This window comes from Gobio gobio (assembly GCF_949357685.1).
Source record: "Gobio gobio genome assembly, chromosome: 8".
In the NCBI taxonomy this organism is placed as follows: Eukaryota; Metazoa; Chordata; class Actinopteri; order Cypriniformes; family Gobionidae; genus Gobio; species Gobio gobio.
The window spans coordinates 50,447,649-50,472,179 of record NC_137114.1 but is presented as its reverse complement, the minus strand read 5'-3'; the positions used below and the strand labels follow the sequence as shown (position 1 = coordinate 50,472,179).

At 40.7% G+C, this 24,531-nt stretch overlaps 2 protein-coding genes across 4 annotated transcripts; one reads left to right on the top strand and one right to left on the bottom strand.

The window, feature by feature from the left end:
- Positions 1 to 4,050: 4,050 nt before the first annotated feature.
- LOC307130408 (CGG triplet repeat-binding protein 1-like) lies at positions 4,051 to 5,805 on the top strand (the record flags this gene model as incomplete). The annotated part of the gene is made up of 2 exons (XM_079823370.1): positions 4,051 to 4,332; positions 5,458 to 5,805. The coding sequence occupies 2 exons, from the start codon at positions 4,051 to 4,053 to the stop codon at positions 5,803 to 5,805; spliced, it is 630 nt and encodes a 209-aa protein (XP_079679496.1).
- Positions 5,806 to 11,005: 5,200 nt separating this feature from the next.
- On the bottom strand, positions 11,006 to 17,251 carry LOC307129960 (uncharacterized protein). Of its 3 annotated transcripts, none has more exons than XM_079822783.1 (4): positions 17,169 to 17,251; positions 13,374 to 13,549; positions 12,911 to 13,110; positions 11,019 to 12,655 (listed from the first exon to the last, which is right to left on the bottom strand). In XM_079822783.1, exons 3-4 carry the CDS (start codon positions 12,993 to 12,995, stop codon positions 11,643 to 11,645), a joined length of 1,098 nt encoding a protein of 365 aa, XP_079678909.1. In that variant the 5' UTR covers positions 12,996 to 13,110; positions 13,374 to 13,549; positions 17,169 to 17,251; the 3' UTR covers positions 11,019 to 11,642. The 3 variants fall into 3 exon arrangements, with proteins under 3 accessions (XP_079678908.1, XP_079678909.1, XP_079678907.1); XM_079822781.1 differs by lacking the exon at positions 13,374 to 13,549 and adding an exon at positions 16,720 to 16,770 and having other exon boundaries at positions 17,169 to 17,232; XM_079822782.1 differs by lacking the exon at positions 13,374 to 13,549 and having other exon boundaries at positions 11,006 to 12,655; positions 17,169 to 17,242.
- Between the last annotated feature and the right edge of the window lie 7,280 nt (positions 17,252 to 24,531).

Below are 24,531 nucleotides of genomic sequence, written 5' to 3'. Positions count from 1 at the left end.
CTGTCTTCCAGTGCCCTGCGTAAGTGTGAGTACCCTGTCGTAAGACTAGTACGGACGAAGGACTCCCACTTATCACAGGAATACCAAGGTACACTGGGAAGCATATTCCAGTGGAGATATGCCAAAATGCCTGCCCGTAGGGAGGACTTAGAGTGTACACATATGACCCGCTGTGGGCTGCATATGGAGAACTCTGGGGTACCAGCCGAAGTTGGATTTTTAACCCCAGGGGTAGCAGGGACTTGCCAAGGGAAAGACACCTGCTCACTGAGAAGGCTTACGGTGGAAATACACGTGTGGGGGTCGCCGGAGGGGAACCATGCACACGGGGCACCTGGCCGGACACGAGGGTCTGGGCTCGTAGAGGGCAGACTGAACTGGTGTTGGCGTCAACAGTGCTGGAGGAACTCAGGGCTTTCAGGAAGCTCACCTGAGAAAAATAACCGCACTTATCCAGTCCGTGGAGTGGAATGGCGAGCAAGCGAAGACACCTGAGCCTAGTCCATTACCGGCCACTAGTAGAGGCAAGTACATTGTCGGACACTGGCTCCACTCGGAGATTGTAGCGAGAATCTGGTGAATGTGTTGGGTGTCGCCCAGCCTACAGCTCTGCAGATGTCTGTTAGCGAGGCGCCGTGCGCTAGAGCCCAAGAGGAGGCCACACTCCGAGTGGAGTGGGCTCTAACCCCAAGGGGACACGGTCGACCTTGCTGCTGGTAAGCCAAAACAATGGTGTCCACTATCCAGTGAGACAGCCTCTGTTTCGAGAGAGCTCTTCCCTTCCGCTCTCTACTATAACAGACAAAGAGCTGGTCTGAGGTCCTGAAACACTGCGTCCTGTCTACATAAGCGTGGAAAGCGCGTACTGGACAGAGCAGTGCCAAGGCTGGGTCTGCCTCCTCCAAAGGCAGCGCTTGCAGGTTCACCACCTGGTCTCTGAACGGAGTGGTGGGAACCTTGGGCACATATCAGGGCCGGGGTCTCAGGATCACGTGGAGTTGGCCGGCCCGAACTCCAGGCACACTTCGTCAACCGAAAATGCTTGGAGGTCCCCTACCCTCTTGATGGAGGCCAATGCAGTCAGTAGCGCTGTCTTCATAGACAAGAACTTAATATCGATCGACCACAATGGCTCAAAGGGGGATCTCTGCAGAGCATCTAAGACTACTGAGAGGTCCCAAGAGGGTATGAGGGGAGAGCGAGGAGGATTTAGTCTCCTGGCTCCCCTCAGGAACCTGATGACCAGGTCGTGCTGACTTACCTTTTTGTTCTCCAAGAGGTCGTGGTAGGCAGATATTGCGGCCACGTAAACTTTAAGGGTGGAGGGAGACAGCCTTCGCTCCAGCCCTTCTTGGAGGAACGAGAGCACAGACCCGATCGGGCATTTCCAGGGGTCTTCTTGGCGGGAAGAACACCAGGTGACAAAGAGGTTCCACTTCAACGCATAGGCATGCCGAGTGGACTCTGCCCTAGCGGAAGTGATGGTAGCCACCACCGCGTGGAGGTTCCAGAGATCGGGACGCGGGTGCCAAAGGGTGCCCCGTCTGTGAGTAAGGAGGTCGCGTCTCAGAGGAATAGGCCAGGGAGGGGCTGTCGCAAGGAGTAAGAGTTTGGGGGGGGCGACCAGAAGGACCTGCTCCTTGTCCTCCCTGATCTTGCATAAGAGCTGTGCGAGAAGGCTCACTGGGGGGAACGCATACTTGCGTAGACCCTGCGGCCAGCTGTGCGCCAGTGCATCCGTGCCGAGCGTGCCCTCGGTCACGGAATAAAACAGGCTGCAATGGGAAGAGTCGTGGAAGGCAAACAGATCTAGCGTCTGTTCCAGGTGTGGGGGCACGGTTAATGGCTGCGTCCTGACAGAGGAGACTGGGGAAGGACGTGCGTTCCACTGGGGTCTGCTCTGAGAGGAGGCTGGTGACAGAGAGGGATGCGAGTGGCGGGACCCGGGGGTGGCGCACACTGTCATCACCAGTCTCTGGGTGCTCAGGGATGGGGGTGTCAGTTCTTTCTTTAACCACATTAGGGTGCTGCTGACCCAGGGGCCAGCAGCTGAACAAAAGATTCTCCCCTGGGGGAAGGAGTGGCCCTGCTGCCATCTCCTGGAAAGAACTGCACATCCCTGAGCTGTCCGCGTCAGGAGCGCCGCTTGGCCTGGCGTTTTTTCGCGGGCTGCGGGGCTGGAGCGGACTGGGACGCCTTCCTGCGGTTTCCTCTGCGCGGCCCGGGTGGAGGCTGCTGCTTGGGTGGCGCAGAGGTAGAGGGAACGGCGGGAGGGCGTCCTCGGCGGCAAGGAGACTGAGGCACCTGCGCGGGGTGGAGGCAGCAGCTGACCGCCGGGGCAGTATGTGTTTGATTGCCTCAGTCTGCTTCTGGGCGGCTGAGAACTGTTGGGCGAAGCTTTCAACTGCGCCTAATAGCCCATCCTGGGATATGGGAGCGTCGAGGAAACGGGTTCGCTCGCCGTCGTGCATATCAGCCAGGGTGAGCCATAGGTGTCTCTCCTGGACCACTGCTGTGGACATCACCTGACCCAGGGAGCGTGCGGTCACCTTCATCGCCCGAAGAGCGAGGTCAGTGGCGGCACGCAACTCATCTCTGAGTCCTGGATCAGCTCCACCCTCGTGCAGGTCACACAGCAACTTGGCTTGGTAAGCCTGAAGAGTTGCCATGGCGTGCAAAGAAGCGGCAGCCTGCCCCACAGCTCTATAGGTCTTCGCCACCAGAGACGACGAAAACCTACAGGCTTTGGAGGGGTGCTTTGGGTCACCGTGCCAGGTCGAAGCACTCTGAGGACACTGTTGCATCGCATGTACCCTTTGACTCCGGCTCCATCGAGGGAGGAGAAGGCGGAGAAGGTCGCCGAACGGTCGCGGGAAGACAACGGGTTCTTCCAGGACTGCGCAACCTCCTCATGCACCTCGGGGAAGAAAGGTATTGGAGGTGTGGCCGGACGGGCGTCCGCACGCGCCGCCCCTGAAAACCAATCGTCCAACCGCGAGCGCTCAGGTCGGGGCAGAGGGTTCCACTTCAACCCAAGTGCCGCGGCTGCCCGAGAGAGCATGGCTGTCCACTCTGGGTCCGACTCGGGCAATGCTGGCACACCCGAAGGCGGCAGCACAGCCGAATCATCATCCTCAGATGACTCCAGCCCACCTTGTGATGCGGCGATCGACATTTCTTCGTCCTCCGCTGGACCAAACGCGACAGTCGGGACAGCAGGAGCTCGGCGGGTTCGGTGCATTAGAGGGGGGTGTGGGCCGAGGCATGAGCGTCTGAGCTTGATTCCACACCGTCACCCTGGCCACCAGCCAAAGTGCCGCCTCTCGTGGAGACTGCAGATTGGGGTGTGGCAGAGGGGACTCTCACTCCGGCATCAGCACGGAGGTCACGGAGTCTCGACCATAACACCAAGATGATCACGTTCCCGCAGTGGGCGAGAGAAATCGACCGCACCCAGAAGTGCACAGGCGAGACATCCTGAAAAGGACGTGCCACGTGCAAGCTCTTTTATGAGAGGAAACTTCGCAGTCGATGCCGAAGCGCCCAGGGAAACACACACCAGCTGGATGCAGACCACTGCACAGATCAGCAGGCAGGAAGTATGAGATCACTGGAACGCACCGTCACACCAACACCGACTGGAAAGCTGCTCGTCTCGAAGAAGCTGACAGAGTCTCAGAAGGCTTGTGAGGAGTGAAGAGGTAGGTACTCTTGGCTCCGAAGCAAAAACGTAATGCGATATTCCCACGTACTTCCTTTTATACCCACGCGGTGGGGCGGAGTAACGTATGCAAATTTCGCATGTCCATGGCATTGGCACTTCCATTGGGCGTTTTCTAAGACAGTCCCTCCAGGATTTTGCGATGTTGCGATCGCAACTATTAACACAACTTCAACAAATCCCCGTGAATTCAGTGCAACTCGCAATTTTGTACCAATCACCGCAACTTTTCTGCAACTTTGACCAATCATCGCGGTCTCCTGCTAAGCGGCGTCATACGTCAGCAAACTCACTTCACCTCCTTGTTTTGTTCAGAAGACGCTGCTAACATGTGTGCTGCCAACATCTCACATTTACCCACAAAAATAACAGCAAAGGACCATGAAAAACAGTATCCAGATGTTCTTTACAAATTCGGGGGTAAACTGTTGGGCAAGATCTGCAATATTGTTGTCGAACATAAAAGGAAATCGACAATTGACAAACACTTTGCCACCGCTAAACATGTGCGGAGAATGACAGAAACGCATGGAGGCTGTAGTAAGACCAGACAAATCACTGTGACACAGGCTGCTGCCTCCCGATCAATTGCAAGCTCTGAAAAAATCAAGGTAAGTTGGTTTGAATATATATATATACAATGCATGGTAACTTAGAGGTAATGTCAGTGTTTCCCACACAGACTAATTCGTGACACACACACACACACACACACACAGCGTCTCCTGCTCACATCGGGTTCTCTTTTGCTCTTGAACAAACAATAATGACATGACATGAGAATTTTGAGTATTCTCATATTAGGAGTCTTAAATTAGTTAAATAACATCATAAATGAACTTAAAGAGTTGTGAGGAAATGAGATGCGCGGGATCCGCGTATGTGTGTGTGTTCGTCAGCGGTCGTTCTTAAAGTGACAGGAGCACTGATGATGCCTGTCATTAATGTTCATCACAGAACAACGGGAACAGAGAAAATTGTAGCTTTAATGATGATTAATCTATATTTCATTTATTATTTATGCAGTTAAGAAAGGTGGTTGATAACTATTACATTTCTGTATATGTCTAACAGGGAAGGCCACAGGTAAAAATAACATTTATTATAATGGATTTATGTAAAGATTGTTTTAAGTTCACTTAAATTAAAAGTTGTTTTTTTAAAGTCTAATAAATGTTGAAATTGGGAGCTTTCAGTTATACTGTAATGTAACGTCATTAATGTTTCATAGAGACATCAGTGATATTGGCCTTCATTCATAAAAAGATGCCATTACAACACACATTTAAAATATACTGTCTTTAAATAGTTTCTTCATTAATTTGGAGAGTAACTGAAATTATTACATTATCAAAATATTAAAAACTTAAAATATTAAGAACTTGCGATTAATCGCGATTAATTACAGGAAAAAGTGCGATTAATTAGTTGTTTTTTTAATCGATTCCCAGCACTATAATAAATATTTAGACATTATCAAACACTAGATATCTTTAAATGTGACATAAAAAAGTTAATAACTTACATCCTAATATTTTTAATGTTACTTGTATAAGCACACACAAGTGAATATTAATGAAGGCAAGCTAATATAATTTAACACAAGAAATAGTGCTAAAATAAGACAAACTTATTTTGCTTTATATGTAAAGTAGGCTACATACATAGGAATTGATACTGAATTAAGATAGTAATCGATATTTGTGCCATTCACCAAACCTCTCTTTTGCTCTTAGATCTGTGAAGATTGGGTTGCAACCTGCACTGCAGTAAATATTCCACTCTCCAAAAGTGACCATCCAGCCTTAAGAAAATTCCTCAGAGAAAAAGTTGTCAATGGTGGAGCTATACCTGGATTTCACCAGCTTCAGGAACATTACCTGGGGGCAGTGTACCTGAAAGAAAAGGAACAACTCAAGACACATTTAGCTAAAAAGCCTGTTGCCGTCATATTTGATGAAACTCCAGACATAGAGGGCAGATGTGTACTAAACATACTAATTGCACGGCTGGAGAAGGATGATTCTGGGATAATATTGGCATACCTTGCAGACACAGTGTTCCTTGAGGAGGAACCATTGTAACCATTCCACTGTGTCTATGGCTGTTGTCAAGTGTCTACAAGAATACAACATAGACAATGATAATGTTGTGGTGTTTAACACTGACAACGTGGCCTATATGAAAAAGGCCTACAAAGCTGCGTTGCAGTCCTTATTCCCAAACTCGATACATGTGACATGCTTGGCTCATATAATGAACCTGATAGGTGGTGCCTTCCGGAGACCTTTTGACCAACTGAATGCATTCATGCTGTGTTTCTCACAAATGTTCTACCAAGCTGGCTCCCGGAAAAGAAGATATCTTCAATACATGACCAAAAAACTACCAAAAGGAAGGAAAGCAAAGATGGCTCCAAATCCATGTGCTACGCGCTGGAACTCGTGGTTCACTGCCGTCCAGTACCATTCAAAACATTTCGGACTCTACAAGGAGTTCATTGAGATGGAAGTGGATGTAAGTCAGCTACTTTCTAAATGTTAAAATTTCACTTTGTATTTCACACACACACACACACACACACACACACACACACACACACACACACACACACACACACACACACACACACACACACACACACACACACACACACACACACACACACCAACTTTTGTGGTTGATTGCATTAACACAATTTTCTTTAACTTTTTTTTCATAGACTTGTGGCAGAAGCACACCTCAGAGTGTGGAGAGACTCCATGAAATGCTACAAAATCCAGAAATGGCTCAAAGTCTGCAGGTTGAGATCAGCATCATGTCAGAGAAGTGCAGAAGAGTAATTCAACTTCTGGACATCTTCCAGAGTAGACGTCCCGTAACCACCAAAGTTTTTGACTACCTTGAGGATCTGCACATGCACTTTGTGGCAAATGCACATCTACAGTATGAAGCATGTGCCCAGTACTTTGAGGGACTTGACCTGACTTTGGCTATCAAGAACCACATCCTCATCAAAGTGGAACAGGCTTACAACAATGCAGAGGAAAAACTCAGTAAGTACATGTCAGATGGAAAACCTGCCATTAATTTCCTGAAAGAAGTCAGGGTCTTTGATCCTCGTCACACTGCATTTATGGATGAGAGTGTGGTCAGCTACAAATACATTCCAGGATTCAGTGCTGTTACTTCATCCACCTAGGTCCAGCTGCACTCAGAGCTTCAACGTGTGGAGTTTTGAATTTGGATGTTTTTTGGGATGGGTTGCAGGAAAGGCTGCCCGTATTGAGTGTCCTGGCCAAACGATACAAAGATGTCATCGTAAACTCAGCAGATGCTGAACGCAGCAACAGCATCTACAAGCTGGTTTTGTCCAGCCGAAGGAGATCAATGTCAAACAACAACCTCAAAGCCTTGGTCTTCTTATACCACAACCAGAGACTAACCAGTGGAGGCATGACACTAAATGAGAAAAGGTCACACAATTTCAAGAAAAACGATTTTCAACGAAAATCCAAAAATGTAGATTAGATAGTATTTCAGATAGATTGAAAAAATAAATTATAGCTCATTTTTACCATTTGTGGCATAAAAAAAATATTTCTGTATTGAAAAAAATGGGGAAAAGCTTTTTTTTAGCTTCATAGGTTAGTAAAAAACTAAAATAACAAAATATAACCAAGAAATGTTATTGTTTTGGGTCTCTGCAATTGCCTTAGAACATTAAAATATGCGGGTCAAATCGACCCGTGAACATCACGAACGTAACAGTAAATGTGTGTGTATATGTCAAAACACATCAGCTTGAAACTTTGCATTAATGTTCATGACCCTAAATGAGAAAAAGTCACAAAATTTAAAGAAAAAAAACATAGGTTAACTGATATTTCTGACAACTTAAAAATCATAACGGGTCAAATTGACCCGCAACATAACACAAGGGATATTCAAATCCATAAAAAAAATAATCAAATGTGTTCAAAACAGAATTAAGGAATTCTCAAGCCTCTCCATAGAGACCTCTAGTGATTACACCCATGGTTGCATGATTTCTTAAATAATTCCAAAAGAGGGCACTAATCTGCCTTCAAAAAATATATTTTAACCTGAAATACTGCAATAATTAAAAAAAAAATGTTTTCTAATTACTAAAAAAAATTTTTTGTATAATTTTCAATGGCAAAATAGACCATAATTATTGCATAAATATAAAAAAATACCATCAAATCATCTCAAAATATAAAATTAAAAAGAAAAAATATTATTGAATAAAATAAATTGCATTGGTTTTACTGGGGTGGAGGAAGTTTAATTTTTAGGTGTCCGGTCACTTATGACCCGGAAGACAACCAATGCAACCCCTAAACGAAGAGCACCAGAGGGTTAAACTTTCGCCATATCCGGTCGGCAAAACTCTGAACACATCTTCCTTTCTTAAGAATGACTTCAGTGCTGTTCTTTGTTCTTTTCTGAAAGAAAAGCTTAACTCCAAGTCTTCCAGAGTCACGGCCAAAGCCATTTCGAAAGACCGCTGTTCGCCAGCTTCTTTGTTTACAAGTTTAGAGCTAAACCTTGACTAACTGGGGCCTAGGTCAGGAAGCAGACAAACTGGCTAAACCGACCATCTGCTAGCTGTCTCACGTCACAGAAGTCAGATAAATCCCAACACATTGAGACTCTTTCACCTAGATATTATCACATAGAGACTGTGTCTGTTAGACTGGTCTTACCAGACTCTCGTACATTTAATTTGTACAGAGAGTCTGGCCACTCTCCATTGACAAGTGTTTACTTCCTTGAAGGCGGGAACTCTGTTTAAAATGATTGGATCTGCCAAGAGTCCCTCTGGATCTGCCATAACCAATCGCTAACGTTTGGTCGTGACGTATGTCACGCGCCGTTTGCCTTTGATTCTTACATGGAAGTCCGTAAAAAATGTGCACACCATCTCAGTGATAAAACCTTGTGCATTCTGATTTATTCATGGTGGAGGGGAGAGTTTTGTGATCCGTAACATGATTGTATGCTGTAAATAAAATGTCATATGTTTGGTATGATAAGAATAAATGCTGCTGTAAATAACGGCCCAGTTCAAAAGTTTACTTGCTTTTCTTCTTTTTATATTTGAGCGGTGATTAAATATATTGCTCTTGTAAATACTTGCCAGCATTTAAAGAAAAGTTCTAGAAACGCACCCAAATGACAGTGCATGCACTGCAGTGGTCAGAAAGGATAAAAACAGTGAATTATGAAGTGATATATTCTTGAAAACTCAGAGATGTGGATTCGGAGAGCAATTAAATGACCACACGGCCTTGGTGTTTGTCAAAAGCACTAGGTAATTCGGCATGGGTGGTGGGAGACTTTTGGGACTTCAATATATCAACAGCTGATTGAAAACAACTTTTTCAATGATCTTGCTTATGGAAGGAAGATTTGAGATTGGTCTGTAGTTGCTCAATGTGGTCTTATCTAGATTGCTCTTTTTCAGGAGGGGCTTAACTACTGTGGTTTTAAGGGAGTTTGGAAAAGTCCCAGAAAGAAGTGAGGAGTTTACCACTTCTAGGAGATCTGTTTCTAAACAGTTAAACACACTTTTGAAAAATGAAGTGGGGAGTGTGTGAGATGTTTTATAGCCATTCGTGGAGCTGTTAGACATCAGATCAGACCAAGGAACTAACTTCATAGGGGCAAAGAGTGAGTTGAAGAATGCCTTAAAAGAAGTGAGTAAAGAGAGAGTGGCAGCATATCTGGCGACTAAGCAGTGTGATTTCTGACTGAATGCACCGAGTTCAAGTCACACTGGAGGCGTTTGGGAGCGGCAGATTCGAACCATCAGGAGTGTAATGGGATCAGTTTCGGCACAAAGTGCTGGGAGACTAAAGGATGCTTCTTTATGTACATTCTTCTATGAAGCTATGTCCATAGTCAACAACCGTCCATTGACAGTAGATGGCCTCAGTGATCCCACAAGTCTAGAGCCTTTGACCCCTAACCACCTGCTTACCGTGAAGTCATCTGTTCCACTTCCTCCGCCAGGTACATTTGTTAATGAAGATCTTTATGCGAAGAAATGATGGCGGCAAGTACAGTTTTTGAGTGAACAGTTTTGGAGCAGATGGAGGACAGAATATCTTGCTAACATCTCCCTCTGGCAAAGATGGCATTTACCAAGACGGAATGTGCAAATAGGTGATATTGTCATTGTGAAGGAAGGGGAAGTTCCCCGAAATGAATAGAGGTTGGCTAGGGTACTGAAGTTTACAAGAACGATGATGGACTGGTGCGGAAAATTACAATACAGTTGGGAGATCAGAAGTTGGGAAAAAGGCGTGAACGCCACACTAAACCCTCTGTAGTTGAACGTCCTATCCAAAAGATGGTAGTTCTTGTGGCAAAAAAATTAAACCCTATCACGTTATTAGAATTGAGTTACATTGGTATCTTGTAGGTATTAGTTGGTATCCTGGTATCATGTTGATTTTCTGTTGAGTTTAACATTGGTTAATATTAAAATTTGATTTGGTGAACAATTTGTTAATTTTTAGTTTAAGAATGTGAAATTATGAATTATGGGGTTTATATCGTTGTTTGATATCATGTACTGTGATGCCTGGAAATGACCCTTTGCGTTTGTATGTTTCAAGTAAATCAAAGGTAATTTGGTGGGACTGTAGCTGACACTGGTAGGTCAGCTGTGGGTTACGTATTGTGTGTATATATGGATGTGTGTATGGTATATATGTATATATATATATTGGTGGTTTTCAGGGGTTAATGTTTATTTTATTTTTTATTTTGTATTTCATGATCCAAATGTGCATGTATGTGTACCAATTTAGTTAATTTTGGTGGTATTGGATTTTTGTTACTTTGTTTGTATAAAGTGACATAAAGTGTCATGTGACTCTTCCTGGGTTGTTTAACCCTGAAGTGTTAGCGTCAACAGAATGGCAAACGTGAATTCAGATATACATGGGCTCCTGATTATTCTACTGTTGGTTACCAGGCAAACACGGTAAAAGAGTTCACATCTTATGTATTTCTTTATTTGGTTTTGTCTTTGTGGGGTTGTGTGTAAAACCTGTGTTTTTGTTATTTCTGCTGATGTCTAGTTTTCACTGTGTCTCAGATCAATAAATAAAAACTTATGGACATCAGTACTTCAGAAGCGGGGACTGTTGAATGACCGAGTAGTTACAGATGGCAAGCGTAGATGAACCCAAGGAAACGTGACATTGAACATAACAAAATAAGAACATAAACATGAAACAAAACCAAAATACACTGTAAAGTCAGTAACAATATACTTTATTACTTGGCTATAGTTTGTACAACATACTTTGAATTACATAATGTCACACAATACAGTATTTTAAATGTGCTGCCATTTAACTACATTTTAATGAATTACTTTCATTAAAAGAAAGACATTTTCCCAATGTTGAATGCATTTGTCTTCAAGGCCATTATAATAAATCAAATGTAATGCATCACTAATAAAGAGACAAATTTCATTAACAAGTCCAACATTATTTAAACTTCACATGGTTTCAGCAAAACTGAACGAAATTAACTTAACATGTTTTTCATTAAAAGAACACTGAAGCGTTACAACAAAAAAGGAGATATCAAACCGAAACCTTGTTTTCTGAAACATTCAAAACATTGAAAGTTTTTCTTTTGTGAAATTGATATGAATAATTTAACGACTAGTAGGCTACAACTTACCTCCAAACAGCAGAACTTTTTATCTGGTTCTATTCTGCTAATATACTTTTTATATATTAAAAGATGGTACAATTTTTGGTTAAAATATACTATTGAAAAAGAGAATATATACAATACAATATACTTTTTTTCACCAGGGATAGCACACAATGATTTACTTGAACGTTTTGGATCTGAAAAAAACATTTGCTCACTGTGACACAGAACAATGCTTTTTAATATGAGTCACGAGACTACTTGATTGGGTGAAACTCTTCTCACACTGAGTGCAGTGGTACGGCTTCTCTCCAGTATGAACTCGCTCATGTTCTTTCAGGTGTCCAGAATGAGCAAAACTCTTGTCACAATATGAGCACTTGTAAGGTTTTTCTCCAGTATGAATTTTTTGGTGCTGTTTCAGACCTATAGCTGTAGTAAAGCTCTTCCCACAGTCACAGCACACACAATCTCTCACTTCATTATGTGTTTTCTGGTGCAGTTTAAGATGATCCAGCCTTGAAAATCTCTTTCCACAGAGAGAACACACATGAGGCTTCTCATCTGAATGAACTGTCAGGTGTAGTTTTAGATGTGATGATGAAATAAAGTCTTTACCACACTGATCACACTTGAATGTTTTTTCTCCAGAGTGAATGCGCAGATGATTCTTGAGATCAGTTACACATGTGTAACTCTTTCCACACTGAGTGCATGTATACGGTTTCTCTCCAGTGTGAATTCTCATGTGTTTGTTAAGGCTTCCTTTTTCTGTGAAACTCTTTCCACACTGAGGGCATGTATACGGTTTCTCTCCAGTGTGAATTCTCATGTGTTTGTTAAGGCTTCCTTTTTCTGTGAAACTCTTTCCACACTGAGTGCATGTATACGGTTTCTCTCCAGTGTGAACTCTCATGTGTATGTTAAGGTCTCCTTTTTGTGTGAAACTCTTTCCACATTGAGTGCATGTATACGGTTTCTCTCCAGTGTGAACTCTCTTGTGTGTGTCAAGGTTGCCTTTATGTGTGAAACTCTTTCCACACTGAGTGCATGTATACGGTTTCTCTCCAGTGTGAATCCTTATGTGTGTGTTAAAGTGTCCTTTTTCTGTGAAACTCTTTCCACACTGAGTGCAGGTGTGCAGTCTTTTGGCTTTTTGAGTTTTAAAGTTATGATGTTCCTCCTCCTCTTCATTCAGTTCTTGTCTTTGCTGTTTCACCACCTGGTCTAAAATACACATCAAGTTAGAATCAGTTCAAGTGAACTATTTAATAGCAGAAAGCAACAGAGATCAGGTATCAGACCTTTCATGTGGCAAAGTTTTATTCTATCATTCACTTTTTAATATAGTTAACAATAAGCTTGACAAGTACTATTATTATCATTTAGATGCATTTCTCTATCATTTATCATCCATATACTGGTTATTAATTCACATCCACCAAATCAGTCAACAATGAAGAATCAAGAATGGACACCAACCTGTTTGTTCCTCAGTATCTTCATGTTTTATTCTGGATGGTTCTGGATAACTCATGTCTTCAATCTCCTCTTTAATAAACTCCATCTTTAACAGTCACAGATTTCAGCTGCTACACCTGGAGTTTGTCCTTCTCTTGTAGGATGATGTGGATATTCCCAGTATTTATTGATGAATTGTTGTGGTTGTGTTTTTATTCAATCTGCATTTAAAAAATACAGGCCATAATGTTTAACTGAGCCGCTGAAAAGCCAAAAGTTCCCTGTTTTCACCTCATTCATTATGGTTAGGGCTGCACGATTTGGGGAAAATATCTAATTGCGATTATTCTGGTTAAAATTGCGATTTAAAATGTGATTATTATTATTGCTAAATAAAAATAAGAAATATTACTATTACAATAACATTAATATTTAAAAAATAATAAAATAGATTATTTAAGAATAAATATAACAGTATAATTACAGTATTTCAGGTATTTTTTGGGAGGAATGGACGCCGTGTGCTCCGGACCAAAGAACAAAAGGATCATCCAGGCTGTTACCAGCAACAAGTCCAAAAGCCAGGGTCTGTCATGGTATGGGGTTGTGTCAGTGCCCTTGGCAAAGGTAACTTGCACTTCTGTGAAGGCACCATTAATGCTGAAAAGTACATAGAGATTTTGGAGCATAATATGCTGCCTTCAAGAAGACATCTTTTCCAGGGACGTCCATGCATATTTCAACAAGACAATGCAAAACCAAATTCTGCACACATTACAAAGTCCTGGCTGCGGAGGAAGAGGGTACGGGCAGAGGTGTCAAAAGTATTCGCATTCATTACTCAAGTAGAAGTATAGATACTAGGGTTCAAAAAGACTTCTGTAGAAGTTGAAGTATCAACTCAAGCTTTTTACTCAAGTAAAAGTGTAAAAGTACTGGTTTCAAAACTACTTAAAGTATAAAAGTAAAAGTAATTTAAGGGGAAAAACTGCCATTAAAGGGTAGTTCACCCAAAAATGAAAATTCTGTCATCATTTACTCACCCTCAAGTTGTTCCAAACCTGTATGAGTTTCTTTGTTCTGAAGATATTTTGAAGAATGTTTGTAACCAAGCAGAGAGAGAAACCATTGACTGCCATAGTAGGGGCAAAATGCTATGGCAGTCAATGGTTGCTCTATCTGCTTGGTTACAAACATTCTTCAAAATATCTTCAGAACAAAGAAACTCATACAGGTTTGGAACAACTTGAGGGTGAGTAAATGATGAAAGCATTTTCATTTTTGGATGAACAATCCCTTTAAGGACAAAAGCTTAGGCCGCGCCACAGTGCATACCCCACCTCCTCAAAAAAAAAAAAAAAAATCTAAAGGCCATAATGACTATAATGTTATATTAAAAAGTTAATGTTGAAATTTTTTAGATGCATTGGCTACCCGTTTCAGCTGCATATATTCCCATTGAAAATCAACGCATTTTAAGACAATGCAAATACATTAAAGAGCCATAAGTGTACTACTGAGCAAAAAGTCAAAATTCAGAGGCATGTTATCAATAACCATTATTTGAATGTGTGATCAGTGTGGCCAGATTGGGTTGACGATTTCCAGCCCAAAAACTCACCAAATGTACATTTATATTCAAAAAATGGTTATTGATAACATGCCTATGAATTTTGACTTTTTGCACCTATACAATAGCCTACTTATAGGCAACTAGTCACTCCAAGAAAAATCCCTCCACTCCAAGAAAAACTGCCAAAATAATGTGATATTATTTTATTGCCATACCAATCAATGTTGATAAGTAAGTTACCATTTTATCTCCTTAAAACATAACATTGATGATAAAAAAAAAAATCAATTTCCCAGTAAAACGGATCAAATATGACTATATTATGTCCAGGTAGAAACTGTCAAAACGGCAATCCCTCAGAAAAACACAATGTCAACAGTAAGAAGCCAATTTACGTGCAAAAAGTGCCCAATATAGAGATTGAAAAAAGCAATGTAAACAGGCATTTCACACGTTAATGCACACACCACTGCCAAAATGCGTAATTCATTGATACTGTACAATAATCCGCCAACAAAAAATAACAACAATGCGCCTACCATTGTGTTGCACTTTGCTTTGACAAAACTACAGTACGTCTTTCATAAAATACATGGCGCATACACTTAGCACAGTCAAAACGGATTAATCGTTGATTTTAACCTCTTTCAGCAGCTGTCGGGGTTGCTAGTAGCAGATGTCCTAAGTGTGTATATGACGATGGACAGGAGTCACGGTCATATTTATAAAGAGTCTTCCAGTCACAGCAGGTGTAATTCATATTTGAGAGTTGAGTCACTCTCCCACTCTTTACTGTAGATACAACTTACTGTATATTTATGCCACTGGCATAGCGATCACTGGAATATACAGCTACGAGTTGTCGCGCTAAAAACCCGGCTAAAGTCATGAATGAGCACGTCTGCCTGCTGATCGCTGATTGGCTGAAAGTGCGTGCTCGCTCGTAGCGAGAACCCGCCCTATCTGGCAACATGGTGTGTGTGATTTGTGCAGGTGTGATTGATCGCCTACAACCCAATAGGGTGTCGGAATGGTTTGTGTTTATCCTTCTCATCCAACCACAATCAAATTCACTCTATCTGGATAGTTTTTTTTGTTGTTTTTTTTTTACGACAAGCCGGAATAAAAACATGCCGAAATGAAATAGGAGTAACGAGGCTATTATTAAAATGTAAGGAATAGAAAGTACAGATAATTTCTTGAAAATGTAAGGAGTAGAAGTAAAAAGTAGGCTGAAAAATAATTACTCCAGTAAATAGATACCCAAAATTTCTACTTAAGTAAGGTAACGAAGTATTTGTACTTCGTTACTTGACACCTCTGGGTACGGGTACTTGACTGGCCTGCCTGCAGTCCCGACCTGTCTCCAATAGAGAATGTGTGGTGCATTTTGAAGCGCAAAATGCGACAACGAAGACCCCGTACTGTTGCCCACCTTAAGACTTGTTTGCAGGAAGAATGGGACAAAATTACACCTGAAACACTTAATCACTTGGTGTCTTCAGTCCCTAAACGTCTTTTAAGTGTTGTGAAAATGAATGGCAACATTACAAAGTGGTAAATGCTTTACTGTCCCAACTTTTTTTGAAGGTCTGAGTGACAGGAAAGGATGCATATTTACAAATGACATGAAGTTGACCAGACAAAACATGAAATATTTTGTGTTCATATTGTCTGCAATGAAATACAAGTCAAAGTAAATTTAGAAATCACTTCTTTTTTTTAATTTATTTGCGTTTTCCATACTGTCCCAACTTTTTCTGATTTGGGGTTGTACTTCTGCGACAAGATATGGTGTATTTGAGTTCTATTTTTTTTTAGGGTATTTTCATAATAAAAAAGTATGCAGTGCTGATTGACATTCTGTGATAAGAAGCCACATCAGCTCGACTGACTATATAAAGTGAGTTAAAACATGTTATGAAATGTTGTATTTGGTTGGACAACAGGTTTATGAACGCTTCACATTACTAGTTTGTGAAGATGTTTGACACATGTTGCTCAAACTCGCAGTCTTTCAGACAGAGCAGCATTTACACCTGATCACAGCTCTTCACTGACACGCTGGGCATTTATTTATTTCATTAAAATCGCAGCCTATGTTGCGCTTTCATAATCGCACATAAGCCAAACCGCGATTGCGGTTCGATTTCGATTAATCATGCAGCCCTAATTATGGTGATGTCTGAGATCTTCTTGGCATATTAAGCACATTTTATTGGTGTTGACAGGCTGAAGCAAACTAGAGGATCATCACCTTTGAAATTTCATTTCAGTTCTTGTTTTTACTCTTTCACTTCCATTGAGTCTGAAATAAAACATTGAGTATTTAAAATAAGTTTAAAAAGGATAAATGTGAAGATTCAAGTGAACCCTGATACCCTAGCGAAAATTAACCATGATTTTATTATAGTAAAAGCCATGGTTAATTTGTGGTTACCACAGTTTAACTATGATAACCATGTTTTTTGGTTTTATTTGTAGTAAAAACATGGTTAATTTTCACATGGGTAATAACAACTAACAACTAACTAAGTCAAACAAGCCAATGATCATCATTCATAAAACAATTCATAAATATGTAGATTTACAAACATTCCCATCCAACTGTTATTTGTGTTATCGACATATTTAACTAACCTTACACATCTATTCAATAAAAAATGGACTGAATCCATTATATGACGTTAGTTAGTGTTTGTTTACCTCTTGTAGTTTGTCCGTTCTCTCATTGTCTTCCCTTTTCAGGTTCGCGATCTCCAGCTGCCGCAAACGCGCTCTCAGCTGTCGTGAACACCTGCCGCACGCATTGAGTAGTAAACGTTAATCGCTTGTTTCCTCCAGGGGGCGCTCGGTGACTCGAAATAACCGAGAGAAATAACAGCAGCACCACATTAACCCGAGCTGCTGAAAACATCTCTGTCTCATTCCAGTTTAGATCCAGTTTCATTTCATTTATCAAGCTGAGACAAACCTTTGAAATCTATGTTTTAAAATCTGATCCTGCCTCAGAATTATAACAGTTTTAGGACATTTATTATACAGAGAATATAGATGGCACAAGTCCACAATATTCTTTCACAAACCTGAAGTGAATGTGAGAAATTTGTTAATTTATAAATATATGACATCCAGGGGGGAAAAAAAACTCTTTAATGTGTGTCTCCAGTTATGAGTGTAGATTTATGGATTTATACACAGGACAGCAGGAAGCAGTTTCGCCCATGTTTTCTCCCCCATTCAGTTACAATTCAAAAGGGACAAGAGGGAGCATGAAACAAGAAAATAGTTTAACACAGAAAACATACCTGATATAAAACAGAAATATAAGCAGCATCTTTGAGTGTGAATCACCCTTTTGTTTTCTATAAAATAAATATGATATGCACTCACCATGTGCTCTCAAAACAGGACTATACATTCATAAATTATTAAATGGCATGCAAAAGATTTACAAATGTGTTTTAAGTTATGTTAATTGTAAAATATGTAAATCATTAAATAAATCAAACAGGTCAGATGGTTTAAAAGCTATTGGATAATAATTGTACATTCTTTTTTGTAATTCACACTTCATTAATACATTTTTTTTAGAATAATATATATATTTTTTGACTTGTACGTGTAATTTACAGATTTAGTCAAATTCACTATAACAAATAGGTTAGCTTACATAGCTTACTTTTTTGAAGTGGTGAATGAAGTTTGAGGTTGTGATGGTTGTGTCCGATATCACTTGTCAGTTATTATGCATAAATCAAGTCTCCTTTTATGAATATGGTCCATTTCAAAGTGTTTATATCCAAAATAAATTGTGTTGGGAGATTTTCTTCTACCTTCTGAATTTATAATTTATTTAACCGTTTTAATTTTCCTTACTTTTTTGTGATTATTGTAATTCCCTTTTCTGTGTAAAGCACTTTGAATTACTATAGTGTATGAAATGTGCTATATAAATAAACGTACCTTGCCCTGCCTCTGTATTTAGTGTATGTTTTTTCTGTGCTCGTGCAGCGTCACACAATCGCACAGACTCTGATCACTGGTGTTGGTGGCTCTGTAGCTCACATTTTGTTAATCAATTGCGATGATATAAAAACTACATTAATTACTATAGTTGTTATAAAGTCAATCTCAGAATCTCATAAAGTCAGTCACTGGATCTCAACTCAAAGTCAAGTCATTTTCTTAATTTAGTCAAGAAAGTCTCAGGCCTGAAATTTGTGACTCGAGCCCCACACCTGGTGAACAGAGCTTATGCCGTCACATGTTATCTGAAATGTCCTATATCCCACTTCTGAAGTCATCATTAAAGTCTATCAATAAATCAATGCATTCAAATTTTCACTTGAGAGGGCATTCACGTCAGCCTAGAAATCTAGACGAACCCTAGCGGCAGCAAATCAAATTTTCAGCCAGGGTAGTCTAGCAACTCTCCGTTGGCTTGGCCAACTCTGGTCAGGCCAATCACATCGTGCATAGAGTCGGTGGGCAGGCTTAACATAATGACGGCAGAGTTGCCACGGTTCCACGTTCTACATGTAAACAAAGACGCTGGCGAACAGCGGCCTTTCGAATCGGCTTTGGCCACGACTCTGGCTTTTTTTTGAGAAAAGAACAAAGAACGGCACTCTTCTTAAGTCATTCTTTTAAATTGTTCTCTGGTATATACATAGAGGGTATATGGCTTATTTAAGGTCAATAATTGTTGTCCAGATATGGTTTTACAGGTCCATTTACAACTCTAGAAATCTTCCCCAGGATGAAATGGTCTGTTTCTGCCTTATTTGGAAGGGTCATGAATATTAATGCAGAGTTCTACTCTGATTGGCTGTTTCACTGTGCCGCTCAATGATAGCCGGCACCGCCATGACCCTGACCGTCATGACGATGGAGAGATTAGGCATTCAACCTTATATGTTTGAGCCTGTTTCTGACGAAGATGCAGATTTTGAGGAATAACAACATGTTTTGAGATTGGAAATTAATGCTTCTGAATGATAAGTTAAGTCTTTATTTTAATTAGGAACATGCAAAATCATTACGTCCATACCAGAACTTCAGCCTAAACGATAACTAGCATATAGCATTAAATATACACATCAGCAGTCATAACTTTTTTAGCATTGTAAAAACATTTTAATCATTGTAATGTGTCCCTGTATGATTTTACAGTGATAGCTTCTTCACTTTGAATCACAAACTGAACTGGGTAGCGCTTAAATATGTTGTTTGTACAGTAACGTTTGAGTTTGACAGTAGAGTACTGATTTTATTAACAAATTGATTAGAAGCCTTATCAAATTACTATCGTTTCAACTTAAATAGTGGAGAAGGTGACGTTAGCTAGAAGGATCGAGTGAGCTATGTGTAAGCAACTAAACTAACGTAGTACGTTACATATCTACGGTTGTATTTTGTAATTTATGACAACACTGGCATGAAATAATATTAACCTTTGTCATTAGACATACTATTTTGTTATGTAAGCTACTCGGATTATCCTATTGATACTGTACTAGCATCTTGCGTTGGATCTAGACAACAACAGGGATATTATCGTTAATGTTGTCTCTCTAAGAAACTTTCAATTTAATCAGAAATTGTTTAGACAGTCAAGATGTGGATAAAATCACTTACTGCTTGCAGGTATATGGTTGGAATTGCCCCTTTTTTCAGTGTCGGACGCTGAGCAAAGCCTGCTTGATATTGTCCCAGGTTTGGAAAAACTGTCCGTGGTGAAATGGGCTGAGCAAACTAACAACTTTGAATTAAATTGTCACGGTATCCGATTATAAATAAACATCAACCATGCCTGTTGACATGTTTTATCTGTGGGAAGAGTATGAAACATCTTCACATCCCCTGCACAGCCAGGAACATAACATTTGTTTCCATGATCTGCCATGTTCGCTATCCTCGCGTGGCGCTTGTTTACCTGCAGAGGTGATACGGCTGCGCAGTATCGCCTGACAGTGAACATGTGCTGGCAAATGCAAATGTTGGGGGCGTACATATTAATGATCCCGACGATTGCATCATTCTCTGTGTTACGTTGAGATGTGCCTATTTTTCCGTGGTGTTTTTCACAAATTAGATTTATATATGAAGGAGGAGGCAGTGGTGTTTGAGACTCACTCTATGTGATTTACATGTACTGAACGCAGATGGGAGTTTTACTTACTCAAACATGTTCTGAGGGCAGAAAGGAAAATGATTGGTTTACAGATTCAACCAATGAAATTGAAGCAGAGGCGGGCCAAGAGGTTTGTAGGTGTGGAGGGAATCCCCCAGACTGAGCCGTTATCACCGATCTGGAGAGAATTAATTCATAACAAGGTAAGTGTATTTACTTCCAATTTTTTTTTAATTCAACATCCTCCAACGTTTACTAAGATAATTAGCGAACATTAGAAATGCACAGAGCTAATAATCATCGTCTAAATGTCCTATCACATGCATTTTAATTTGACTGCTTCATCGCTCGACCACATCAAAGCTGCTTATGGTATCACTTAATAAGGTATACATTAGTTAACTAAGTATGTCAACATGTCCATCTTGATGAGTATTCTAGCAGACATAGTCTGTATATGCCTTAAGTAAACTTTATACAGTCGAGAAAGATGACGCATATCCAAGCTTTTGGTCTTAAAGGGGCAGTGGCATTAGGTCTTAAAGGGGCAGTAGCCTTTACTGCTGTCTGTTTAATGTCAAACAACAAAAGACAAGGACATCACTCACTGCTCTTGATTGAATAGCTTTTGTAAGTTTAATAGGGTTAATCTTTCATTTATACAGTCAAATATGCTATGTTATTTTACATTTGATCAATTTCTGTACCTGAAAACTAATGTTAGACTTTGGCCTACCTGAAAAACCTGAAAAGCATAGTTTATTTTATTAGTATCTTTGCTCCATAGTATTTATTTGTGCTGCTGCTTGTATTTAAATGTTTTGTTCTTATTATTTTCTTTGTTTTTATTTGACAGTAGTTATTTTTTCCCTGAACATAGGAAATACTGAACCGTACCGAAACCGTGAATCTAAAACCGTGATACAAACCGAACCGTGAGGAAACTGTACCGTTACACCCCTAGCGTAACGTATGCGAGGGGGTGCCACAAAATGGAGAACATTTTCAAAGGGTGCCATGTCTGAAAAAAGGTTGGGAAACACTGGTCTAAATGTCCTATCACATGCATTTTAATTTGACTGCTTCATCGCTCGACCACATCAAAGCTGCTTATGGTGTCACTGGTAACACTTGATAAGGTATACATTAGTTAACATTAGTTAACTACATTTGTTAACATGAACTAATAATGAACTGCATTTATAAAGCATTTATTTATCTTTGTTAATTTTAATTTCAACATTTACTAATGCATAATTAAAATCTTACTAACATTAATGCACTGTGAACTAACATGAACAAACCACGAACAGCTGGATATTATGAACTAACGTTAACAAAGATGAACTAATGCTGAACAGAGATGTTGTTCACGGTTAGTTCATGTTAACTAATTCAAAGTGTTACCGTGTCACTGCAGTAAAAAATGCTTTTCCAAAACTGCTCGCTTTCTGTGGAGCTGATATATGCAAAAATTCAGATGATATCAAGGCAGAAGTACTCAATAGGTTTGTATCACTGTGTTATTATTAGTGTTTAATGCGCTGCCCTCAATAGGTTCGTATCGCTTTGTTATCATTAGTGTTTAAAGCGCTGCCCTCAGGGCAGAAGTACTCAATAGGTTCGTATCACTGTGTTATTATTAGTGTTTAACGCGCTGCCCTCAGGGCAGAAGTACTCAATAGGTTCGTATCACTGTGTTATTATTAGTGTTTAACGTTAACGTGTTCAGTTTTGTGTTGGGATTCGGACATTCATGCTCCGCGTGTTTGTTTTGTTTCGAGCGCACAGAATGAGCATTCGCTTGTTCTCGTGCGCTCTTTCTTGTCATGTGAGAGTGTGCTCTTCTGTCTGTGTGTTGTGTTCTGTGTAGCACACGGTTCATGTTTACATCGGCCGTGTGCTTTCATGTTATGTTGTCTTATGTTGTGTAGCACGTGGTTGGTGTTTTTCACTGGCTGCGTTTGTGCCATGTGCTCATGTCTATTGTCTAACCCCGCCCACCTTGTTTCCTGATTATTTGTTCATTTGCCCCACCTGTCTTCCCTCATTACCCTCTTTTGTTTGTTCCCTATTTAATCTCCTTGTGTTTGCAGTCCAGTGCGGAATCGTCGTCAAATGTAACTCATGTTTTCCATGCTCCCGTCAAGCCAAGCCAAGCCAAGCCAAGTCAAGTCAAGTCTGTTTTTCCCCCTCGGGGTAGTTTGTTTTGCCTTGTTTTATTTTGTTATTATCATTAAAAAGCCCATTATCTTCTGCATCTTTGAGTCCTCGGTTATATTAGCTGGATCTGATTTTTGAGGGGGTCATGACCCCCGTAACCCCCGTGCAAATTACACGCATGGCTGTAACTTTTACTCTGAGTACATTTTAAATGAACTACTTTTTACTTTTACTTGAGTACATTTTTAGACCGGTACCTTTACTTGTACTTAAGTAAAATTTAATTGAAGTAATAGTACTTTTACTTGAGTAGAATATTTTGTTACTCTTTCCACCTCTGCTAGCCATTCAATCAACATTAACCTTTGCCAGGTATCGCATTTGTCACGAGATTACAGCTGCAGTTGTGTTTACAGCTGTACAGATGCAGCTGTGTTTGCCCACTGTAGGCTACAGATTACGATATTATAATCAATACATTGATTTTTTTCTAACCTAATTGTGTCCGTGACTATAGAAAGTAAATGTGTTTCCGTCAGTACGACTGTGGCACTTAAATGTTTACATTGTGACTCAACTGGAAACACAGCTGGAAACAGCTCCGGATCGATTGGTTCCTGAAGTTTGTGTTTGTCTCGTCAGATGCGGTGGTACTGTCCCGTCCCTGGAGGAGCTCCTCAAATTGTCACACGGACATTTGAAAGTAAGTGCGAACTGGCCTTGATAAAGTTTTAGCTCCTGTACAAGATTAGCATACTCCCCTTCAGACTCTCTGTTCTTTAAGACTGGGTGCACCCAAAACCTTCTTTTCTGTCTTTTAAAGAAAATGAAAAGCTCGTCTCCACTGAATGATGAAGTGTCCGTGTTTTCTCAGCTGTCGCCGCAAATGTTTTGGAATGTTGGAGCTCTGAAACGTCGCAAACTCGCGCCGCGGCTGATGTGAATGGTTTTGACATGAACTATTCGCACACGAAATATTCGCTTTTCCATTACACGTCCGGTGTGAAAGGGTCTTTATTCTATCAAAATACTGAGCTCGGCCGTTGTGCGCACTCCTGTGAGCACGTGCCATCAGCATATTACTATAACTCGCACTGTTGTCATGGCACCCATGATACGGACACACACGCACCCTTTTGCGAAATCAGACTTAGTAGAAACAAACGTGACTCTCTCTTTTATAAGCTTAATACAGTAATATAATGAGGTAAACCTCTTGAGGTGAATGCTTTGTACAGGTTGTCATGACAACATTGCGTGAGCGCTGACGGCTCGCACAAACACAGGAATGCGCGCAGAGTAACTACCAACCTCAGTATTTTGACTGAATAATGCGGTTTCTTTCTCGCAAAACTTTATAGTATGCCTCCTGAACACTTTCCTTATATGGCGCGTCTCCCTGTATCATTGTGTGATACTTTTGTGTCCTTTTTGTAAAGTTTTCGCCTGGATTTCACTGCCATTTATAGCCATGGAGGAGCACGCGCAGGACGTTTTTCAAAATTTCAAAAAAGATAGGAGGGCATAGGACATCAGCAGGGTGAGTAAAAGATGACTTTACTTTCATTTCAGCTTGAACTATCCCTTACATTTTTTTTTATTAACATGACATATTACACTGGTAACAACGTAACGTTATGATGAACGTAATGTGGTTTATGAGGACATTTCCTGTGTCCTCATAATAAAAATAGCTTTAAAAACATACTAAACAATGATTTATTAAAAATGTAAAAATGCAGAATGTTTTCTGGGGTGTGTAGGTTTAGG